The 24,081-nt window shown below is 38.6% G+C and overlaps 1 protein-coding gene across 10 annotated transcripts in view; it reads right to left on the reverse strand.

Moving 5' to 3' along the window:
• Nucleotides 1–24,081, reverse strand: part of ACACA (acetyl-CoA carboxylase alpha) — a 277,035-nt gene that overhangs the window by 139,740 nt on the left and 113,214 nt on the right. For all 10 annotated transcript variants that reach the window (XM_049636543.1, XM_049636545.1, XM_049636544.1 and 7 more), the window contains 12 exons: nucleotides 22,248–22,398; nucleotides 21,183–21,286; nucleotides 19,112–19,193; nucleotides 18,568–18,713; nucleotides 17,568–17,718; nucleotides 15,722–15,856; nucleotides 15,221–15,367; nucleotides 14,695–14,883; nucleotides 13,916–14,016; nucleotides 13,136–13,224; nucleotides 8,150–8,274; nucleotides 736–849 (listed from right to left, as the gene is read on the reverse strand). In XM_049636543.1, the coding sequence (XP_049492500.1) occupies nucleotides 736–849; nucleotides 8,150–8,274; nucleotides 13,136–13,224; nucleotides 13,916–14,016; nucleotides 14,695–14,883; nucleotides 15,221–15,367; nucleotides 15,722–15,856; nucleotides 17,568–17,718; nucleotides 18,568–18,713; nucleotides 19,112–19,193; nucleotides 21,183–21,286; nucleotides 22,248–22,398 (1,534 nt within the window). The remainder of the gene's footprint in view (nucleotides 1–735; nucleotides 850–8,149; nucleotides 8,275–13,135; nucleotides 13,225–13,915; nucleotides 14,017–14,694; nucleotides 14,884–15,220; nucleotides 15,368–15,721; nucleotides 15,857–17,567; nucleotides 17,719–18,567; nucleotides 18,714–19,111; nucleotides 19,194–21,182; nucleotides 21,287–22,247; nucleotides 22,399–24,081) is intronic.

Genomic DNA, 24,081 nt, shown 5'->3' on the forward strand with positions numbered 1-24,081 from the left:
GACTTCTCTGGGGTTGTTCTGATTGCTAGCACCTAAGATCCACTGCATTATCTTTCTGCTTTCCACACTTAATTTTTTCCTACACACTTAAAAAAAAGTTTTCACTTGCTTCTAAGCTCCCTTTGGGAAGTGAAAAATATTGAGTTTATTGCCATCCCTTAGTTTCCTTTTCCCCACATGACCCTGGTTTACTATCACAAGGTGATTAGGAAAGTCAGGGAATCGTAAGAGAATTTTATCAGGGGGAAAAGACTTCTATTTTAAACAGACTCAACATTAATGTTTTCCTTTCTCTTTAAAAAAAAACATACTACGTGGGGCACTTGCATTAAACATCCAACTTTGGCCCAGGTCATGATCTCACAGCTTGTGAGTTCGAGCCCCCACATCCGGCTCTGTGCTGACAGCTCAGAGCCTGGAGCCTGCTTCTGATTCTGTGTCTTCCTCTCTCTGCCTGTTCTGCTCATGCTCTGCCCACCCCCTTTCTCTCAAAAACAGAAACAAACATTAAAAAAAAAAAAAAGACAATCTGTTAAAACTACAAATTCTCTCTCTGAAAAATAAATAAATAAACATTAAAAAAAAAAAAAAAAGACATACTACGTGAAAACATTTGTTTTGAGGGCCGTGAGAAGATGTACATAGAAAACTGTATGATCTGTGTCAGGAGATTGAATAAAAAACTCATTGTATGAAAACCATTTCTCCTTCAAGATAATCAACACATGTCCTTACCTGGCGTGCTCGAAGTGCCACTTTGGCATTGGTGGTCTTACTGAGTTGAGTTAGCTCTGTGAGAATATTCAGCAGCTCATCAGTGAGAGTAGGGTCCCGACCACACAACTGATCCTAATTGTTAATGTGAAAAAATATATATACATCCACATTAAAAAGAACTGTGGATAGAAATTTGAAATGGGAAAAGGGACTAAAAAGAAAGCAAACAGAGCTGGATTAATAAGAAAATGCAAACTTCCTATTATTTGTATCCCAAACAATGTGTACAGAAGACCCAAGAAGAAGCCACTGCTGAGAAGCCCAAATTCCTCAGGCATTCAGATTCAAAGTTCCTAGTGAATTTCTTTATTAACATTATACTTTTAACATGCAGAAGAAATCATCAGGGACCATTAAAAGGGGACAAGGAATTCTGAGTAAAAAACAACAGATGATGCCTCCAACTTTTAAGAGGTTTTAAATAATATAGGGACTGAGTCAGGCTTTCCTGTTCCCTCTCCCACTTTTGGAAAGAAGGCAGAATAAGGCAAAAGGAACCACTCCTGGTGGTTTTCCAAACACCAAATGTTCAACATCCCAGGAGGGTGCAAAACAGAAACACAAGAGCAAATTATTCATTTATGAACACACACTATATAAAAACACTATCTCATATGTTGACAATTCTATTCCTGAAATCATTTATCCTCTTGCTGTACCAAGAATCATTCCATGATAACTAAACATGGTGAATCCTTAGATGGAGTAGAGGAAAAAACCAAGCTACTATTATACAATCCATGGGTTTATTCAATTGGGTCCTTCCTTTTCTAAAAATTAAAATTAGTTAAGAAAAAAAATCTCTATCATATTTTAAGAAAAATACTTCTTCTCCAGTGGAGTATTAGTTCATTCCCTAAATTCATCCATTATCCATGTAATTTTCATCTAAGCTGAAAAAACTGCAAATGTGGATTTTATAAATAGCTGTCCTTTTTTTTTTTTTTTGAAACGTACAGAGTTATTTATAGAGATTCTAAATACTAGGGGCGCTTGGGTGGTTCAGTTGGTTAAGCGTCCAACTTCGGCTCAGGTCACGATCTCATGGCTCGTGAGTTCAAGCCCTGCATCGGGCTCTCTGCTGTCAGCGCGGAGCCCACTTCGGATCCCTCCCCGGCTCTCTCTCTTCTCAAAAAAAATAAACATTAAAAAAAAAATTCTTAAACAATACCACATAAAATATATACCTTTAGGCATAGTTCCCTCTACTTTGAGTTTGAAATAATTGCTTTTATATTGTAGTGAGTTTTTATTCTCCCTCTGCTATAAATAGGACATGACAGATGACCAGATCCCAAAAGGCTTCCTGTTGCTGCCTTTTAATTTTCTTCCTTACCTTGATTATCGGCCTTTTTCCTGAAAAGCCTCCATTTCATATTTAACTTTCTTCATCTCAAAGGATACTCTTTATGGTATCTTTACCACAACAGTATAAACAAAAGCTTGAGACTTTCAGCTTTTGGGGCAGATAGGCATTTCCCAAAACACCTCTTCTACAACCCCTACTGCCTTCCACACCACAGGGTAAACGGTTTGGGAGTACTCAGCACCACTATGCTGGGAAGAAGGCTTCTCAAACATTTTAAAGCAGGAAATACCTCCTGGTCTCCAATCCACCCACCAGAGGTCTGCTCCAAATATCCAGAGTCATAAAACACACGATGGGATTTATAGTTAAGGAAGTGCAAGTACTGTTTTCACATGCTGAACACAGTAAATTCACTGATCTGAGGGGGAAGATACACCTGTTTGGCACACAGAAGTCACTGATCTGAGTGAGGAGGAGAAAGTGGCCTATCAAGTGACTATAAATCCAGGGTTCGGTTGAGCATGTGGTCATAGACCAGAGGGCCTGTTCAACCTACCCTAGGTATTAAGAGAAAAAAGGAGGGAGAAAATGCAACTAAGCTACATCTTTTGTTGAGATCTAAGGAGCGAAATAGAATTTCAAGGAAATGTATAAAATCACCAGGGACAAGACCACAGGAAGACAGAAGAACAGACAGATCACAGTGAATAAGGAAACCAAGATAAGGTTTTTCTATTAAATCCCTCTTTTCCTAATGTTCCTAATAGAGAAAAACATTCCTTTCTGAGGTACTTCCTCCACCCATCAGAATGTCCCATTGAAAGATCTAAAAACCTAACAGGTGTCCTGAGAAGTAAAACTCAGCTACTCTGCAAAAGTCCAGACTAAAGTCTCAACATCTAACAACAAAAACCAACATAACAAAATAAGAACACTAGCTACCTACTTGTATCAGACATGACAGCTTTGGAATGTTTTCCCTTGAAAGGAAATCCAGGTTTACCTCTTGGGATTAAATTAAAATAAAGAAATAAAAATGGAGCTATCTTCTTGCCTAACTATAGATCATGTTCTAATTTAAAACAATACATAGGGGCGCCTGGGTGGCTCAGTCGGTTGAGCGGCCGACTTCGGCTCAGGTCATGATCTCGCGGTCCGTGAGTTCGAGCCCCGCGTCAGGCTCTGTGCTGACAGCTCAGAGCCTCAAGCCTGTTTCAGATTCTGTGTCTCCCTCTCTCTGACCCTCCCCCGTTCATGCTCTGTCTCTCTCTGTCTCAAAAATAAATAAATGTTAAAAAAAATTAAAAAACAAACAAACAAACAAAAAACAATACATAAAACCACTTTTTAAAAAACCATTTTTTTTCCCTTTATCTTTCCACTATGAGAGAAAAGGAGGGAGAAAAGAGGTAGGGAAAAGGAAACAGTATCTGAAAGAAAAGGGAACTATGGAGACTTAAAACAATAATCGGGAAATAATTATTCATTCATAATCACCAAGCGACAACCTTTTTCTGGGCTCCTTGTGATAAAGTACAGAAACCAGGCCTTTCTGGGATGTGAAGTAGCAAATATAGTATCAATAAACTACTACATCCATTAGTTTATCCTAACTTGGATATTTTCCATTCAAATATTATTTTGCCCATTGTCATCATGAGCACTTAGAAAAAGATTGGCAGGGGCGCCTGGGTGGCTCAGTCAGTTAAGTGTCTGACTTCGGCTCAGGTCATGGTCTCGCATTTTGTGGGTTCAAGCCCCGCATTGGGCTCAGCGCTGACAGTGCAGAGCCTGTTTGGGATACTCACTACCTCTCTCTGCCCCTTCACCATTCGCTCTTTCTCAAAATAAATAAACTTAAAAAAATTTTTTTAAACAAGAAAAAGATTGGCAATAGAAAATTAAATGTAGAGTAACCTTCTCATCCCTTTCTTGTCCTTGGTCTGGACAAGAAAGACCAGGTATGTTCAGGTCCTAAAAGAAACCACCAGACACTGAAGACAATTCTACCTATCAGAACCAACAATCCGAAGATACAAACATCCAAAAGGAAGTTTATGGCCCTCTAGACTAGAAGCAGGCTTCCTTTGGGAGGCCCAACATCACCATCTAATTCTGGTGAACATTTTATAACAATGACATTAAATGGTAACTCAGTCAGCAGATGTGTTTCCTCAATATAAAGAGGTTTTTTTAAAGAGCCTACCTGCTGAGTCTGGGATTACAGGTTACTTGCATAAATCTGCAGGCCAAAGTGAAAATAATTATTCAGTAATGGTTAAGATTGGTATCACACATTTATTTCTTGTATTTATTCTTAACCTGGATGGTGGCTAACCGCAGGGAATATTTCTGATGTACAGAAATATAACAAATGTGCTTAAGTGTCAAAACCATAACCAAAGTTATGCAGCTGACTGCCAGAAGAGCCCAAAATAATCCAACTTGATCTTAGCAACCTATGATTTGAAGACAATTCAGAATGGAATGTGACCTAATGTGTAATGCTCTCAAGACATTAACAATTGTTCAGGTAGGTGAGGCACTAATCCCAAAATCAGCAATGGACTGGTAGCTTCTTCCAGTCACAGCTGGACTTTTTGTAATTCCAAGGATGTCATAGGACAGGTTGAACAAGAAATTGTTAATATCACCTGTATTCAGTAAACTAGGACTCACTAAGACACATTGGATAAAATTATTTGCAGTTATGTTAAGAAGAAGAAGAAAAGGCTCCCAGTTAAAACCAAATCGAGGTTCGCAGGCATAGCGCTACTCATTAGGAAGCATGGTTTACATTATATTCATGTGGACCATACCAGAAATAACATATAAGTAGTGAGGGGAGGACTACTCAGCATCAAGATGGCTATGGAACATGTACTTTGTTATCTGGACAGCTATAAGAATGTTGATTATTTTTATTGGCACCAAATTGCCTAATTTGGCTAAAGTCTCTTTAACTATCTCTAAGTAAACATAAATAGTATTTCCAAGCTTTTTCCTATGAAATTGAATTTAAGAAGTAAAAAGAGTTTTCAAAAAATACATTTGGTCTTCTAGACTTTGGTTTTAATCGAGGCACCGTGTTCCTCCAAATGGACTTTTGCATTTTACTTTCCAGAATACTTTGCATTCTGCTTTCCAGATAGGGTAAAAGATTAGAACAAATTTGCTCAAGAGGCAAGTTGCCTGAGGCAAGCTACTACTAGGCAAGCTATGCTAATACCTGGAGGGGATGAGGGGTTCCTTGAAGCAGCCCACATTTCATAACACTGATTCACAGAAGCCTGATTGTCTTGATTCCTCCCTCTAGGTTCAAAAGCCCCAGAAATCATCATCTAGCTCAGCAAAGAACACCATCAACATTCCTGCTTCTAGAAAGCAAAAGATTGAAATGCCGGGCACATAACCATCAATCAGGAAGCCAAGGTAAGCAAAGAAAGGGGAAGTGGCAGAGAACACAAGCTGTGGAATTCCAATGCTACCATGTCCAGGTGGTATCTGTAAGACAGTGAGACCTAAGGAAAGAGTGATCCAAACCAGTAAGATAGCTCTTATCAGCTACCAACATTCATGCAGATGTAGGATGGGGTGATGGCAGTGAGACTCTGCCATTACCAAAGAAAGAATGAGGAAACCCACACCTGGTATCCAGCAATATCACATTGGAAAGGAGCACCTCTGAAGCCTTCATTCCGGCTGCACATGACACGGCTACCTGGCTCTCAGCTCAAGCTGAGAAATCAATTAACTTCTTGATTTCCAAGTCTCTAAGATGAGGTGAAAGCAGCTGATATTTCAAAAGAAATTCAATGATATGAAAGCCTATAGATCCTACTATATTTACTGAGTTTTGGTTTGTTTTTTTAAAGAAAAATGTGAAATGCCAAAATAAAGAAAAGGACAAATCCATCTTTCTGGTTCACATCTTCAACCTTTCTTCTTCTCCCCCTCCTCCTCCTCCTCCTCCCCCCACCCCCAACTCTTCCTCTGCTCACCGTCCTATGCATCCAAACCCAAACACTAATAACAGCTCTTTTCTCCAAAGAGCTCAGCCTGTTGGGAAGAAAGTTTGGGCACTATCCATGCAGGTAAGAAGTAATCAGGATGACAAGGTGGGGAAAAAAGAACAGCAGCAAGTCAGAGTCCCATTGGCTTCTGCCTGTCCTGACTGGCAAAAGCAGAAAGCAAAGCCTCAAACCAGTTCTCTGACAGGCCCCAACGCCTCTGCAGCACCCCCCGTGTAATTACACACTTGAGTGACTGGACTCTGAAGAAAATTGAAGGCCTGAGCTCCGAACAGCTGCCATTTTCTCTCTCCATCACACCAGCGTGATTACTTGAGAAATGAACAGCCCCGGCTCAAAGCTACTCCAGAATTCTCAGAGGAAATATGGCTCCGTGTTCCAATAATGAGATTCTTAAGGCAAGCGTTACTTACAATCACTCCGCAAAAGGAGCGAGCCGAGCCCCTATATCTTACAAATTAGAATTTAAGAAACCCAGCGACAGTCTTGGACGATCATTACTCTTCTGCTGCTCCAAGGATTCTGGGCTTTGGTCTATTTTTAGTGCAGAAAACTGTTAAGTCCTTAAAAAGGTAATCATAATAAAATGAAAACTCACCATCATTAGCTCCCTAAAAAGGCAAATACACCCCATTTTAGGTCCAAACTGAGAGATTCTTCCACTCCCTCCTCATTACCCTTTTCTGCTGCAAAGTCTTGTTTTACCCAAATGAGAATTAGCAATCCTTATGTTAAAATTTAAAAAAAAATCTAACTAGTCACAGATATCTTCCTTCTTTTGATTGAAAAAAAATCATCAAAGTACCATAGATAATAGCACTTCTTTGCTGAAACCTGTCACTTGGGGAAGTTGAAATATTTTATACTGCTGATATATATTTTTTTCTTTCAAATGCATCTTCTGATTTCCCCACCATCTAGCCATTCTATGGTAGCAAAGGTAATGAACTCTCCTTGTAATTATGTTTTTAAAGGTAGCTATTCTAAAAAAAAAATGTTATATCCTTGAGAGTTAACCACCTAGGCAGACATGAAGTTGTGGCACTGTTGTTAAACACAAATGTGAGGTAGGTAGTTTCCCTTTATTCTAAACTATGGAATAAAAAAACAGCAGTGGCAATTTATAGTTTTTCTTTTTCCCCCTCCAAGAAGAAAGAATGGAATTAAGGTACCAAAAATGTCAATTCCACAAAGGGACAAGAGAGGAAACTCTAGGAGTAAAATGGTACTTTGGTCCCCCCAAAAGGCAAAAAAGGCAGCCATAAGGCAGCTGTTTATGGGTTGGGGACTCTAACAATAGTCCTATGAAACTCTGATTCTAACAACTAACTCAATCAGAAGAATCTAGGAATGAAGAACTTACATACTGTGTTTAAAAATCCTTAAGTTCACAAAAATTCTACCCACTGGTCAAATGTACATTAATTCTATTCACATTCTCACCTTTCACTCCCACTTTCTACTAGCTCTCATATTACGAGGTTATAGGGACAAAAGCATGCATCCACTACCATTACAAGAATCTGAGCTTGGAGTTCTATGTAAGTAAAACAGAAAGGGACCAAAGAAGATGCAGAATAAATTTAAATTTCTTTGGTGTGAGGGGCAGTACTGGATTTCTAACCTGTTTTTCATTCTTACGTTTTGGGACGTAATAGCCACTGCTGACATTCATGGAAAAAACAAGAGTTCTGAAGAAAAAGTATACTGGCTAAATAAGACTCAGTTTTAAAGCTACTGTCATGAGTGACACCAGGAAGCACAAGGCATCTCTCAGCAGAATCAAGAGATTTGAGTTCCTGTGCATGATTGCATGCATAATAGCCAGAACAATCCTTTCCTGACAGGAGTAGGTTCCTTTAGGTCAAGGACAGAGGTAAAGGTGAGAAACCATTCATCTACAACTCAAGCGCCATTCATGCCAAAATTACAGGAGACAAGAAGCTTTTCCTCTGACCACAGAACCTCAGAAGGAGAAATGTTTTCTCAACAACATCAACCATCCTTACAGGTTCTGAAAAATGGTACTCACAATAAGCATTGTGACCAGAAGATTCTTCTTGGTGACTTGAGCATGAGAGAAGATATAGTTTAGCACAGTGTTCATGTCACTCTTGTTCTCTTCTCGAAGGGCAAACACACATTTGTCATAGTGACCTGCAAGCAGCAAAAAGAACTGGTCCTCATCTATGGTTGAGTGTTCACATTTACATGCCATTTGTTTGTTTGTTTCATGTCTATAATTCACCTGATAAGCAGTGAAACATTGTAAGAATTTTCTTAGATAGGGGCACCTGGGTGGCTTAGTCAGTTAAGCATTCGACTCTTGATTTGGGCTCAGGTCACGATCTTGTGGTCGTGCAATGGAGCCCTGTGTCAGGCTTTGCACTGGTGGTGCAGGGCCTGCTTGGGAATTCTCTCTCAAAATAAATAAAAATTTAAAAATTTAAAAAAAATTTTTTCTTGGATGGATTTGTACAGAATTGGTAATGAGGTTTAGTAAAAGAAATGCCGGTAGGAATCAGGCAATCTAGTGCAAGATCTGGGCTCAAAGCCTAGCTGTATTACCAATTTCCAATGTGCTTCTTGGCAAATCGTTTTCCCTCTCTGAGCCTCATTTGCATCCCCCACCCCCCAAAAAAAGGTAGAGGGAAGGTTTGTCTTAGAGACTGAGCTGTTGGTGGTAATTCCAATCCTCACCCTTACTCTAAACTCTCATTTAGTTTCCTGAAATGATTTCCTTAGAAGAGAGGATTCTGTTGCTTAAAAAGAAATGTCAATACCATTAAATTTGATGATCTTTAAAGTCTGCCCCAGCTTGAGATTCTGGCTTCATGTCTGACTCACTGAAAATGTTTCACCCTAACTATAAGGAACAGGTTTAGGTTTTTGTTTTTGTTTTTGAAGAGGGGGCAGAACGAGGGTGAGACTCCCAAGCAGACTCCATGTCCAATGCAGAGCCCAATGGGGGGGCTCAATCTCAAACCGTGAGATCATGACCTGAGTTGAAATCAAGAGTTGGATGCTTAACTGACTGAGCCACCCAGGTACCCCTAACTATATGGAACAGTTTTAGCTCAAAAATAAAGCAACACAAACTTATCAATATCTGTAAGGGGGATGGTTGTTACCTCTGAAATCAACATTTTGCCCTGTGAATCCATGAAACAGCTAAACAACACCTAGCCATTCCAAATCCAAACTAAGGCATAGATCAAGGAGAACCTTGCATTAAGTCAAAAGGTCTGCAGGGAGAATACAATTATGTACATCTTCATTGGCCCTTCATAAGGCCACCAGGGGTAGGTTAGTTCTGTCTAGGAAAGCTGTTTTGCCACAGAAACATAAGGATCAGGTTTACTGTAGTGATATCTACAACAGCATAGAAGTAATATTCACTTCTTCAGAAAACAGCTTACTCCAGAATTAAATTTCCAAGCAAAGGAGAATCAGTGTTTGAATAGTCTCAATCAAGGTCAGAATTTTATGAAATTATGAAAATACTAAAGGATTATCATCTCAATTCAGATTCCATTTTAAATTACAAACCAGAACAGTTCGACTGCATTACTATGGATTCCTAGAATACTGAGTACATTCAACCAGGGTAACTCGGTTCTGTTTTAAATATTAAAGATAAATATGAATTTTTTTCAATATGAAACTAAACATATCTGAATAAAGAACTTAATTCAGATATATTTGAATTAAGAATTGACAATTTCATATAAGACCTATTTAGAACAAAATAGAATTAGTTGTCCTATATAAATTCATACTTTTCCCAACCAACACTTAACTTTGAAGGCACAACAGAAATATGTCTTGGTAAAGGGAATTACTAGAACCAGGACAGATAAAAAGAATATTTACCCAGGGAAAAGACAGCAGAGACACTAAGCAGAAAGAAAGCAATGACACCACATTTTTAAAAACCTTTTGTTGTGAGATATACATACAGCAGAATAAATACCCATATAACTACCATCTATCTTAGAACATTTTTAATTATCTTTGAAGGATCCTATGTGCTCCCCCTCAGAAATACCTACTAAGCTGAATTTTATGTTACTCACTCTTTTGCTTTTCTTTACATTTATTCCATTTATGTCTCAACATTATGTTTGTGAAACACATCCTTCTGTTCATATGTATAACTTGGTTCCTCAACTTTCATCGCTGTATAGTAATCCATTGTAGGAATATACAAAAATTCAATTATTTATTCTACTTATGTAATTCTAATGGTTTCCTATTTTGCTGTTATGAACAATGCTGCCAATAAATAGTCCCATATATGTCTCCTTACAAACATGTGTAAGAGTTTCTCTAAAGTTTATTATCTAAGAGTAAAATTGTGAGGTTGAAGAATACATAAAACATTCAACTCTATTAAGTTCTGACAAACTTTTCCAAAGTGGTTTACACTTTGGAAATTTGCACTGTTACAGAAGTGGTGAAAGATGATTTTTTAATTTTTGCCAATCTTATTGTGTTTTTGGCTTTCTCTAATTAGCAATGAGATTGCACATCTTTTCAATTTGTGGATCATTTGTATCCTTCCTTTTATGAATTATCCTTTTATATCTTTTGCCTATTTTTTTTTCTTTTGCCTATTTTTCAAAGAGGTTGTCTTTTTACTTATTTACTAACCCCTTTCATTATAGGCGTAGGTTTTATAAGTACCTTCTCCCACTTTGTGGCTTATGTTTTCAGTCTCTTTATGGCATCTTTTCATCAGCCTTTTCCTTTCTAGTTTACACTAGATGTGTGGTTTACACTAGATGTGTGTCTTCCATGACAAATCCTTCCCTACCCTGAGGTCATATGGCTATTCTCTTAAAAATTTAGTAGTTTTGCCTGTTTAGAACATGTTTAAGTCTTTATTAATTCATCTGGAATTGACTTCTGTGCATACGGTTTAAGATAGAGATCCAATTTCTTTTTTTGGTTTTGGAAATAAATAAGCCATTGTAGTAGTATCATTTAATGAGAAAGAAGTCTATCCTTTCCTCATGATCTAAATGCCTGTTCTGTTATAATGTAAACTCATATATGTGTGGATCTGTTTCGGGGCTACTATGTTCCATTGGTCTCTTAATTTTTCCCTATACCAATATCACCATCTCTTCATTAATATGGCTTTAGATTAAACCTTGATATTTCACTGGAAAATCCTTCCACCTTGTATTTCTTTAAAAGTATCCTGGTTAGGGGTGCCTGGGTGGCTCAGTCGGTTGAGCGTCTGACTTCCGCTCAGGTCATGATCTCACAGTTTGTGAGTTCAAGCCCTGCATCGGCTCTGTGCTGACAGCTCAGAGCCTGGAGCCTGCTTCGGATTATGTGTCCCCCTCCCTCTCTGCCTCTCCCCTGCTCATGTTCTGTTTCTGTCTCTCAAAAGTGAATAAATATTCAAAAATAAATAAAATTAAAAAAAAAAAAAAGAAGTATCCTGGTTATTGTCAGACTTTCCTTTCATGTAAATTTTAGAATTAGCTTGAAAAATTCCGTGAAGATAACCTACTAGGATTTTTACTGAACATCAGTGAATCTGCAGATGAATTCCAGGAGAATCAATACTTTGCAGGTGTACACTCCTATCTAAGACCATGATACTTATTTAGATCTTCATTACTGTTCACTCATAATTTTCTTCAAAAAAGGCTTGTACATTTATTAGACTTATTCTTTAGTGTTCCATATTTTGGGTTGCTATTTTAAGTGGCGTATTTTTCTAAACTGCTTTTCTAAACAATTGTACTATAAAGACACACAAAATTCAACATACATTTGAATTTTGTATTCAACAACCTTTTTTAGACTTTAATTCCAACAATAAATATGTGGATTCTTTGAGCTTTTCCAGGTAGATATCATACATATAACAGTGGCAGATTTATTTCCTTACTCCTTTCCAGTCCTCATACCTTTTAATTCTTTTTATCTTATTGCACTGGTTATGACATCCAGTATGATGTTGAACAGAAGCAGTGAGAGCAGGTGCCCTCATCTTATTCCTGTCTTAAAGAGAATGCTCTCAACAATGCTTTCAATTTTACTACTATGCATGAGGTACCCTACAGATTTTTTGGTGGGGAAACTTTATATGTTTAAAGAAGTTCCATCTTATTCTTCATTTGCCAAGAGTTTCTCATGAATGAATATTAAATTTTGTCAAATATTTTTCCCCCATATCTTTAGGTGACCATGTTTTTTCCTCTTTGAATCCCTTAGATAATAAATCACATTAGTTGGTTTTTTCAATATTAGTCAAGCTTGCATTAGTAGGATAAAGACAATTTGGTTGTGATGTGTTATTTTGTATATACACTGATGGATTTGGTTTGCTAATATTTACTTGAGGATTTTTGCTGGTTATGAGTGGCACAGCCATCCTTTAAAAGATGCAAAAGGAAGCAAAATACGGAAGATGTTAAGTAATATTTCTAATTATGATGTTTCACTGCCACCTTGTGGCAGGAAGCAATATCAGCAGTATGTAGCTTTTAAAATCCTACCTAGAGGTATTTCACATTTAGAGACTTCATACATCATTTAATGAAGCTCTTCAGAGAAAGCCAGGGATAAATTCCACCTAAATGATACACTGAATAGTACTGGAAAATCTGAGCCTTTTTCACATGTCTGCGGTTCAATCCGTGGATTAGCTGCCAAGAGGCAAGCTCTTCAGATACAGTTTTCAATTTCAGCCTGGTCATGACTCAACCAACTCTCACTAAACAAGGTCAAGAAGACACCAACAGGGAATACTAATCTCTACTAGAAAAATTATCTCAGCCCTTTCCCAGAAGGCACACCAGATTCGCAATCTCATCAAGCTGTCTTTGTTGTTCTTTCTTTGGCACTAGTGGGACATGGAGGTTTAGTTTTTAAGAAAGTGGTGACAGGGCAAGAGTTTGTTAATGGTAGGTGTTAGTGACAGGATGAACTGGCTCTGCTGCTGCACAGTCCTACAAGGAAGCTTTCTCAGAAACAGAGTCCTCAGGAAGAGGTTTACCATTCTGGAACTGTGTCTCTACTCGCAGGTACTGCCGTAGCAGATCCATCACAACAGCCTTCATGTGGCCTCGGATGCCACTTCGGTACCTAGGCAAGCAGAAAAAATGTCCACTGAAAAACCGGACAGGCTAATACTATTAGAATAACAGACTATTTAAATAAGCCCAGAGCTTAAATTCTAAGCCTCAGAAATCTGCCTATAGACAAGAGTTTTTGTGGGTTTTTTTGTTTTATATAAAAGGAAAGAAAAAAAGGAGGACAAAACAAAACCAAAAACCACTTGACAGCCCTACTGAACAACACCCTGGTTCAGTTCCCACTGCTATGTAGAAATGATCATTATACTCCTGAAATGGCTCAGGGATATCTGAAAAATTTATGAGCATCTTAGAGTTGAAAATGTTCTGTGAATGTTCCTTCAGTCCAATAGTTGGCTATGGAAGCTAAGAAGAATGAATGTCTTACTTAGCCTTGTGCCAAAAGAAAAATTAAGAGTTTCATCAAAATTACCAGGAAAAAAAAGCAATGAAATTTCTATGCTTTAATAATTCACAGAAAGATGGAGAACACAAAAGTCATCAGAAATATTTTAGCTCACAGTCTTAAGATATTTAGATATCTAAGGTATTTAGAAAATACCTATATTTCCCAAGACACAAGTGCTTTCTAATAAGTCAAACCTGAGATAAATCTCTTGGTGCGTACTTAGAATAAAGGAAGGTATGGGTATGAACAGGTCTAGGAATCCTATGTATCCTGGGAATCACATTAACTTTACCTCTGTACCAGCTGGACAATGCTCTGAGTGTTCATGAAGAAAACTTCCCGTTCAGATTTCCGGTTCAATGTAGCTGCATGGCTATCTAGGATGTTGGCAATCTAAAGAAGAAAGAGGAAAAAAAATGAAGCCAAACCCAACAAAGCGACCTAAAGCATCAGCCTGTGTAGCATCACCACCAGTAATCTTAATTATAACACAAAAATTTCCATCTTTCACATGCTGGGAGCAGCTGGAAGTTACTGGGCATAGTTTAGAGGCTTGTGTTAAATAAGCAAGCAACTTTTATTTCTTTTCACACTTTCCTAGATGAACTAATGAGTGTAACACAAAAGCTACCATCCTACCAGAGGCCCTTGACAGGCAAGATATGTTCACAGTCAAGGTTCAAACTTTATTCCTCACTTGCCTACCTTAACTCTCTACATGTAAATTAGCTTCACAGGCAAAAAATAAGCATGCTGCTGGGGTAGTAAGAAGTTGCTGCTAATAAAACTACAAATATCCCTCCACTTTAAATTCACAAAATTCCTCTAATTAGGACATAGGCCCAAGAATAAACCTCTATTAAGTAAAAGATTTTTTCTTATAATCACAAATACTTTCACACTTCACATATAGTATTTTATTGGGCTTATATCCTGAGACACATTTGTGAAGGGCACAATACTTAAGACTGCAAAAGTACAACATCCAGACAGAGGATCCAAGCAGGAAGGAATCCCACAACATGAACTCCAGAACTGGTAGCTAGTAGAGAAATGTAACTCTATAAATACCTGCTGGCTGGGAAACTGACAGAGGACTGATGTGATGTTGCTGGCATACTGAGCCATTTCCTTCTTGATAGACTTCTCCACATTTGGGGGAATACGGCCAGAGACACTGGTCATGATATCTTGCAATTCTAGGAGAGGCAAGGAGGGATCTCTGAGGGTCTTCATCAACCGCTCTACCCAGTCTTTTACCTGAGAAGGAAATAAGATCCACACAAAATTAAAACCATCTCCAAAATAAAGTGATATATCTGGATTCAGTATCATGCAGTATTTACTATGAAACTATAATATAGGCATCTAACTCTGCCCTCATTCTCTGGTTTAAATCCCAATTAAATGTGAAGTCAATGACACAGATAAGCAGCAAGGATTTAAAGACTCCACATCCCACAACTAAAGGTGAGAGAGTTTCAGGCCAAACAGCTTTCTTTTCCTCCCTCTAAAAAAATCCTTATGTGATTTTTAAACTACCTTGGAGAACAGTACCCTATTTGTACACCCTTTCCCCAAGAGAAGTGATTCATACCCTGCTACTAAAAAAAGGATCTGGAAGGCAGTATCCATTCATTACGTTGACCAGATTATCCAGGACATAATGGAACACTCGATGGAGCTTCTCGCCTCTCAGTGCTGTGCTCTGGATCCGTGGCAGACTACCCGTGTGAAGCTCAGCCTGTCAACCCCAATGAGAGATCAAGTCACCCAGTACCTTCTAGTCAGGTTACACATACACACTGCAACTTAGAGTCATCATTCAAAACCAAGACATCTCTTTACCATACCCAGCTACAAGGAGAGAAATCAATGGAGGAATCATCAGAGGAAATCATAGAATCTTAGTATCGTAGTAATTTCTGCAAAATCTAGTTCCATAATGCTACAGGCACAAACACAAGGCATGAGATCGGGGGGAAAAAGCATAAGAAAAAACTAGCAAACTACGCATTGAAATCATCTGCCCCTCCAAACTACCCCTACCATGTAATCAACTCTTAGAGAGCAATATTAAAAGTACCCTCCTACTTACCTGTTGGACCTTGCTGGGGTTGTCTAACTGCATTTTGGCTATCACACAGCCAGGGTCAAGAGCTGCTCCAGGCCGTTTGACATAATGGATACAGCCAGACTCTGCTGCTGTTAAGGTCATTACCATCTTCATCACCTGTAACAAAAAATAAATAAAATTACAGCTTAGCCTCTCTTTACAATGAATGATTTAAAGAAGCTAGTTTTCCCTTCAACATCTAAGTCTACCTATCTAACACTATCTCTAATTCCATCCAGAATAATGAGAACCTTGAAATCTCCAACAAAGTAGAAGGAGGGCAATTAGAAAATCTCAGGACCTAGCTTTAGGGATTAATGACAGCTACCGACATTTCTTGTTTCTAATGTTTAAATTGATTTTGCCATAGTTTGTGTTTTACTTGTTTTATACTTAGACTTGATTAACAGTTCAGCCTCCTTATACCCATGATCTAGGTGTTGGTCTGTCAACCAAAGATACCCATGCCAAAATCTGAGGGTCATTCTTTACTCTTCTTTCTCCCTTATCTACCAATTACCAAGCCCTGTCAAACTTCTCAATAATCTTCCTCGACAGCCATGTCTTTGGTTTAGGCCCTCATCGTACCTGTTCTAGAGTACTTGAAAAACCTCCCAACAGAATTCCCTATCCTCTATACATCTCCAACGAGGTCACTAAATACAATCATTCTACAGCCCAAATCTCGTTGTATCCGTTGTCTACGTAAAATCCTTTTATGACTCCTCACTGCCTCCAGGGGAGCCTAAACGTCTTAGTGTGTCTCATAAGGTCCTTCATGATCTCAAGTTATGATGACTTACTTGGCATGTTTGCTTGGCACTTCCCATTAAACCTTAGCCAATTCTCAAGCAGTATCGATGTACTTGCAATTCCCTAATATACTATACTCTCTTCTGTGCCTTTGTACACGCCGTTCTTCCCTTTAAACATTTGTCCTGCCCTTCTTCACCTGGTATATTACTATCTACCTTTTAAAGAATTTTCTATTTATTTTAAGTTTATTTATTTTGAGAGAGAGAGAGAGAACAGAGAGAGAGGGAATCCCAAGCAGGTTCCGCACCATCAGCACAAAGCCTGATGCAGGGCTTGAACCCACAAACTGCAAGATCATGACCTGAGCTGAAACCAAGAGTCAGATGCTTAACAGACTGAGCCACCCAGGCACCCCTAAAGATTTTTTTAATGTTTCTTTATTTTTGAGAGAAAGAACACAAGTGGGGGAGGTGCAGAGAAAGAAGGGACAGAGGATATGAAGTGGGCTCTGTGCTGACAGCAGGGAGCCCAACATGGGGCTTGAACTCACGAACCACAAGATCATGACCTCAGCCGAACTCGGATGCTCAACTGACTGAGCCACCCAGGTGCCCCAACTATCCATCTTTTAAAAGTAAGCTCAAAGTCCCCTCTCTTTCAGGAGGTCCTCCCCTACTATCCACCATATCCACCAGCTGCACCCCAATTTGGGTTAAGTGACCCCCCTTGCACTCTGTGCTTAACTCTCTCGGAATTCATATTTCATTACTTGTCTGTTTTGTGGCCCCACTCCACCTATCTTTATTTTTTTTTTTTTCTTTTTAACCAACCAGTAAGCACTGTTGTTGCCCAGTATCTATCTTTGGAGCAAGAGATTCCTCATCTGTCAGAGAAAAACTGTGAGCTTTTTATTTGTTTTTAAAATCATGTTCATAAGCCAATTAAACCAACTGATGCTCTTTACTTTCTTTTTCTTTTCTGTTACTCTTCAGTCCTAGTCCATCCCAGCAGATGCTTTCCCCACCTTCCCCCCCACCCGCCCATGCCCTGAGAGGCCCACCACCACCCTGACCTCAATCTCAGCATAGCACTGGCCAGCAAACACATGGCCTCCATCCTCCACAATATACTGGATTAACTTCCCAGCAGAAGGTGAGCGCATCACTGAAGGGTCATTTTCCTTCTCAAACACACAGGTCTTATTGCCAATTGTGATACGATATCTAGGAGGTAAGTAGGAGTATGTAAGCCAATAAATAAAGCACCTTGGGTTGTAAAGGAAAATGTCAGAATAATGTCAATCTGAAATAAAACAAAAACACAACAAAAAACCTACAACCCTCCTTCCTCAAACTGGAAACTTTATTCTATATACACACAGGAAAACAGAACATTCATCCCATCTTTGCTGACAATGCACATAGACAAAATCTCCTTCAATAAGGGTCTAAATTATGGTACATCTGTATAATGGAATATTATATGACCATTGAAAAGAATAGACAACTCTATTTTAAAAAAAGAACATGAAGATGATGATGATATAATAACTAACAACTAATAACAACTAATAATTTCTTGAATGCTTATTATGTCCCAGGCAATGTTTTAAGCACTTTACATATGTTAATTCATGAAACTGTCACACTAACGTTGAATAACTGGTGTTGAACGGTCTATGATAGCTGTTAAAGGAAAAACAGAAAGTGCAGAACAGTATCTAAAGGTTATTTTTACTTGTGAATGTATGCAAAAGAAAAACACAGTATGTACATATATAAAAATTATATATCCACATAAAATTTCTGCAAAAATAAACTGTTAACAGTGGTTGATTGAAAAGATGAGAACTTATTTTTCATTCTCTACTCACATTGGAGTGGCAGAGAAACAGTGTTTTTAACTGGAAATAAACACTTTTGTACTCTTGAAATCTTTGTTAAGTACATGTACTATTCTTTTTATTTAAAAAATTACACCCAAATAGGCCCTGAAAAATTCCAAGAGCTGGTGACTACTGAGAGGAAAGGCTGATACAATGACCAGCAAATGGACCTCACACAGTCCCTTACCTATCCACTTCCTCCTTCATGTATGTGGTATAACTGCTGCCATCATAGGACAGGAGCAGCCCTCCATCACTCAGCCGATGCACATCTACTTCTACGCATGAGCCGTTCATGATCACCACATACGAGTTGGGGGACTGTCGAGTCACCTGTAGGGAATGAGAACCAGAAGGGACAAGTCAGTGTGTCCCTTCCAGGTGGAACCCCAGACAAAATTTCAGTACCTTAAAGATATAGGTAAGAAAGCTCTGTCAGAGAGGAAGGTGCTCTTAGCATCAGTATCTGTGGGCATGGCTCAGCCCTGTTGCAAGCTAACAGGGTGACCCTAGATGCTTTTCCCTAGTCTGGTTATTCTCTGACTCCTGATCTCTTGGCTGCATATGTCACATTGAAGAGCACTAGAACACTGACACAAATGACTGTAATTTCACTAATACCCTATCCTGCAGTAAACCAAACATTTCCCCCATATCTTGACCTTTAAAGAAAGCAAGCTAACAAAGAAAGACAAAAAGTAAGGTGCAGTCTTCAGTTGGGTTCAGCATACCTTAAGTACATATTTGACTCCCTCATAGATAAGTTCAACATCTACTGTATTCAGAAGCGTATGAGCAGGAAGAACTTGACCCCTGAAAGAACAACAATGTGAGACACATCTACTCCTAGAAAGTTCTAGAAGTTCATAAGGAAATCTCAAAGGTTATTAATTGTAGCACTTCCTAGAACATCAACACCAGAAGCAACCTAAAGGACCATCAGTAAGCAACTGATACATGAATTATGAAAAAGCCTTATAATGAAATATTATACAGCCATCAAAAAGATGAAAACATTTACGTACTAATATGAACTACCCTCCAAATTATACCATTAAATGAAAAGGGTAAGTGAAATTGTGAACAGTTTCAGAGTATGCTACTATTTGTGTTTTTAAAAAACAGGGGGTTGAGGGGCTCCTGGGTGCCTCAGTTGGTTAAGCATCTGACTTCAGCTCAGGTCATGATCTCACAGTTTGTGAGTTCGAGCCCCATATTGGGCTCTGCTAACAGCGTGGAGCCTGCTTCAGATCCTGTCCCCCCTTTCTCTGCCCCTCCCCAGCTTACACATACTCTCTCTCTCTCAAAAATAAATAAACATTAAAAAAAATAGGGGGTGGGATGAAACAAATATTACGTGTATATGCTTATATATATTTATAATATGTCTGGAACATCACAGAAAAAACTGGTAACATGGGTTGACTACAGAGAAAAAAACTAGGTGGTCAAAGAACAGACCTAAGAAGGAAACTTTTCACTATCTACCTTTTTTGTGCCTTTTGAGTTTTGAACCATGTGAATATATTACTGGTTATTATAAATAAATAAAATTAAAACTTAAAAAAAGACAAATGCTCCACTACAATCAACCCTCATCTGCTCTTATCAACTGGGACTTCACTTGGGGTAGTAAAAGAAAAAAAAAAAGGCAATAGGCCATGGCTGGGTTCAGGGGAAAGGGAAGGACATTGCCAAGGAGGGAAATATTATCAAGAAAGATTTTTGACAACAGAAAAAGGGAGTGATAAAGCAAGTGAGGCAAGAGGTAAATAACTGATGAATCTGTGCAAATATACACAGGTTATTTGTACTATTCATGCCACTCTAAATCAAATTTTTTCAAAATACAGGTTTTAAAAATAAATAAAAAATAACTAGCATTAAAAAGGTGGAGGGAAGCTTGCAGAGGAGATTTTATGTGTGACACATTTGTACACTAGTAAGGAAACCATTTAACTAGATTAAAGATTGCATGTTGAGGAACATGAGATTGCATGTTGTAATACTGGACTGGTAGAAAGGGGCCAAAGTATATAGGGAGTTGAAAGTCACACTGAAGGATTTAGATTTAATACACAAGGGTAATGTGAGCTGCTGAAGGTTTTAGTGCATGAAAGCAACACAATGAAAGATATTTATCATTAAGACTTGAATAACTGCAATCTCAGTTCAATTGTGACAATTTTGTTTCTCCCTTTCAGACACCTTAAAAGAAAGCTGATAGAAGTCTAATAACATAGAAGGAAACAGTGCCTATGATTAAAGTGCTTTAAAATGATTAGCCCCTTGGACCATTCCTCCAGGGACTCAAAGGCAGAGCCTCATGTCCAGAGCCAGAGTTAGAAATTAGTTGAGCTCCATACAGTCTGATTCTCTACTTGAAAGACTCATGAGGTCATCCTGAATATCAGCCTCAATTACAAATTCCTGAAAGGTGTTGCAGGTAATATATGAAATATTTAGGGTTCAATGCTAGTGGGAAATACCAGATTTTCATCCCGGGGGGGGGGGGGGGGGGATTTGGAAACATTTGATACTTGTACAGGAGAGAATGCTTACTTCAGCTGGATTTGTTTTTAAAAAGCAACCCATTCTAACTCTGGATAAGTTAATTCCTAAAATCTGAAGTTAGAGTCCCAAAATAATTTGCCATGAAAACTCCCACAACTTTTCTCGCCCTCGCCTCCATCGTCACCGAATAATAGGTACCACTCACAAGCTGCCAGGGATAGAGAGAAGAATAAATGGATTTTTGAACCAGGACCACTGGTTGGCTTGCCTATGAGAAACAAAACCTACCTTTCTAAGGAATGAAGGAAGTTAGAGATGCTATTCCGTAGGCTCACATCTGCTACGTGGAGAGCCCCACACACAACTCCCAACATGGTATCAGGTCGCTCTGCCTGAAAGAAAGAAAAAGAGGGCAGGTCAAAAGCATAGTCACTTGGCACCATGGCCCCTCAATTTAAATCAGATCCAAATTTGCTGTGAAGAAACAGCTAGCATTGAGGATCTACAACCTTATTGTTCAACTGATATTTGAGATAAAAACACGTTTTACTTTTAGAATTTGAATAGAGACTTCAATGAATTAGAGATGAAAAACATCTTTCTCTATACTCTCCCTAAGATTTCCACTGAACCAATCAAAGAAGAGCTCAAAAACAAGATTTTGTCATAAATAAATTCAAGGGGTGCCTGGGTGGCTTAGTCGGTTAAGCATCCAACTCTTAATGTCAGCTCAGGTCATGATCTCACAGTTTGTGAGATGGAGCTCGTGTTGGCTCTGTGCTGACAACACAGAGCCTGCTTGGGATTCTCTCTCTCCTGGTCTCTCTCTCTCTCAAAATAAATCAACAAATCCATTCAAAAAGGTACAAGTATCTGGCTACTGATAATCTCAAAGAAAAATGGTATATAATCAAAATTTGGACCTTCAGATAATTTAGATGCATCTAATGATTCTATACAAAATCTTATTTAGAATAGCCCAGTGACTCAGGAACAAAGGGTAACTGCTGATTTAAATGAGACCCCTCTCATCAGCACTTGGTAGATGTATAAAAGTGGGTAACTCTGAAGCAGACTCAACATCAAATGAGGACAGACATATTTCAATCTCTAGACACTTCTCCTCAAATATATTTTAGGAAATAATACTAGAACACGTAAAGTGACTGTGTAACACAAGCACAAGAACTCTGATGGTGCTGAAATTGCACTGACTCCTGGATTTTACCAAGTAGATCAACAATCACTTACATTAGAATCAAATAAATTTTCTCTAGTGACATGGACTGATCACACCACAACCCTATAAAAACCCAATCCCAAAAGTTGTATGGCAAGTGGGGAAATACACACCTGTACTTTTTCTGCTATCAGTCTGTCTAGCCAGCCAGTGTCAATTCTATTCAGCTGAAAACTCTCAGTCTCCAGCAATTTGATGAGGTATTCAACTGTAGTTCGAAAGTCACCCCGAATAGATAGTTCCTTCAAAGCTACCACCATGTTTCTGGGAGAAGAACAGAAGCAGATCTGTTTCAGCAATGAGTGTTTTAGTGTTTTTCAATCATTTTAAAGAATCTTTCAATTCTTCTGGAGTCTTAGGAGGGAGGAGAGAGTTCCACAAACAAATGACGGTGCACATGTTACTTGTGTTCATTCACGTGCATTCCAGACAGGACTTTGTAAGTCAGTAAACTTACAAAGTTTGGATTGATATTACCATAAAGGCATCAGCATATCACCTTTCACTATGTAGAGTACAGAAAAAACTATGTGCAAACCACCCTCAGTTTTCACTTACTGAGTTTCCACCATTCTATTCATTTATTGCTAGCTAACTAGGATTAGGGCATAATTCTCCCCTCCTTATACCTTATTTATTTTATTAAAGTATATTTGACACAGAATAAAATATACTTAAGTATATAGTTCAATACATTTTTTCTAATGCTAATACCTTCATGAGGTTTCCATACAACGAGACAATAGGCTGGGTACAGTCAGGTAACAGCCTGACCCTGCATGTGAGAGGTTTTTTTTTAAGCTGCATTTTAGACATCTGTGGAAGGAATTGCTCATTACTTTTGTTACTTCCCAATTAGGTGCAAAATGATCTAATTAGAAAAAATTTTTTTAATGTTTGTTTATTTCTGAGACAGAGAGAAACAAAGCATGAATGGGGGAGGGGCAGAGAGAACGGGAGACACAGAATCTGAAGCAGGATCCAGGCTCTGAGCTGTCAGCACAGAGCCCGATGCGGGGCTTGAACCCACAAACCGTGAGATCATGACCTGAGCTGAAGTCAGTCGCTCAACCGACTGAGCCACCCAGGCGGCCTAAAAAATGATCTAATTTTAACAAAATTTCAAATACTGTGAGTCGTTTCCTGTACCTTTCTGCCCAGTGCCTATCTCGCAAAGGGCAGGTCCTTACTTCAACAAATATTTAATTTGTTGTTAATTAGGTATCTCACAGACTCAAGACACATACTAGACTCATAAGGGAGAGAGAATATAGATACAATAACTGCTTTCAAAATATATGGCAGAATATCATAAATACCAGTAGAAATACAAGCAAAATGCTGGACTAGTTTTAAGAAGGGAGAAAATCCACCTCCCTATGGTTTCATGAGGCACGTGGAATCCGACATGGGATAAAAGTATAGGTGGAATTAGGACAGTGATAGGAATATCATCCCAATGGTCCAGGCATTTCCTCAGCCTAAACCATTTTTCTGTTTTCCACCTCCATCCTCCTCTTTTACACCCTCTTGGCCTGGTTTATTCCTATATGCTTCTTAACCGTCTAGATGTCACTTCTTTCTGGGAAACCGTCCCTGGTCTCCCCAGACTGAGTTAGCTGACTCAGCTATATGTTCCTATAACGCATTTATGTAACCCCACTATTATAGACAGCACTTGCTACATTGAGTTTAGTTGCTTATTGCCTGTCTTCTTGTGGATTGTAACATCCCATTCGAACACAGACTCTATTTGTGTCTTCATTATATTGCCATCACCAACAGATATTAAGAAAATATCTGATAAATGTAATGAATGAATGAATGGACACAGGAAATGGCAAAAACAAAGGGAAAGAGGGACAAAAACATGGGTTGTGTTCAGGGTACATTAGGATTGAGGTATGAGGACAGGAACTAGTGACAAAGCCATTTATTCAACAAATA

This window comes from Panthera uncia, chromosome E1, assembly GCF_023721935.1.
Source record: "Panthera uncia isolate 11264 chromosome E1, Puncia_PCG_1.0, whole genome shotgun sequence".
Taxonomy (NCBI): Eukaryota; Metazoa; Chordata; class Mammalia; order Carnivora; family Felidae; genus Panthera; species Panthera uncia.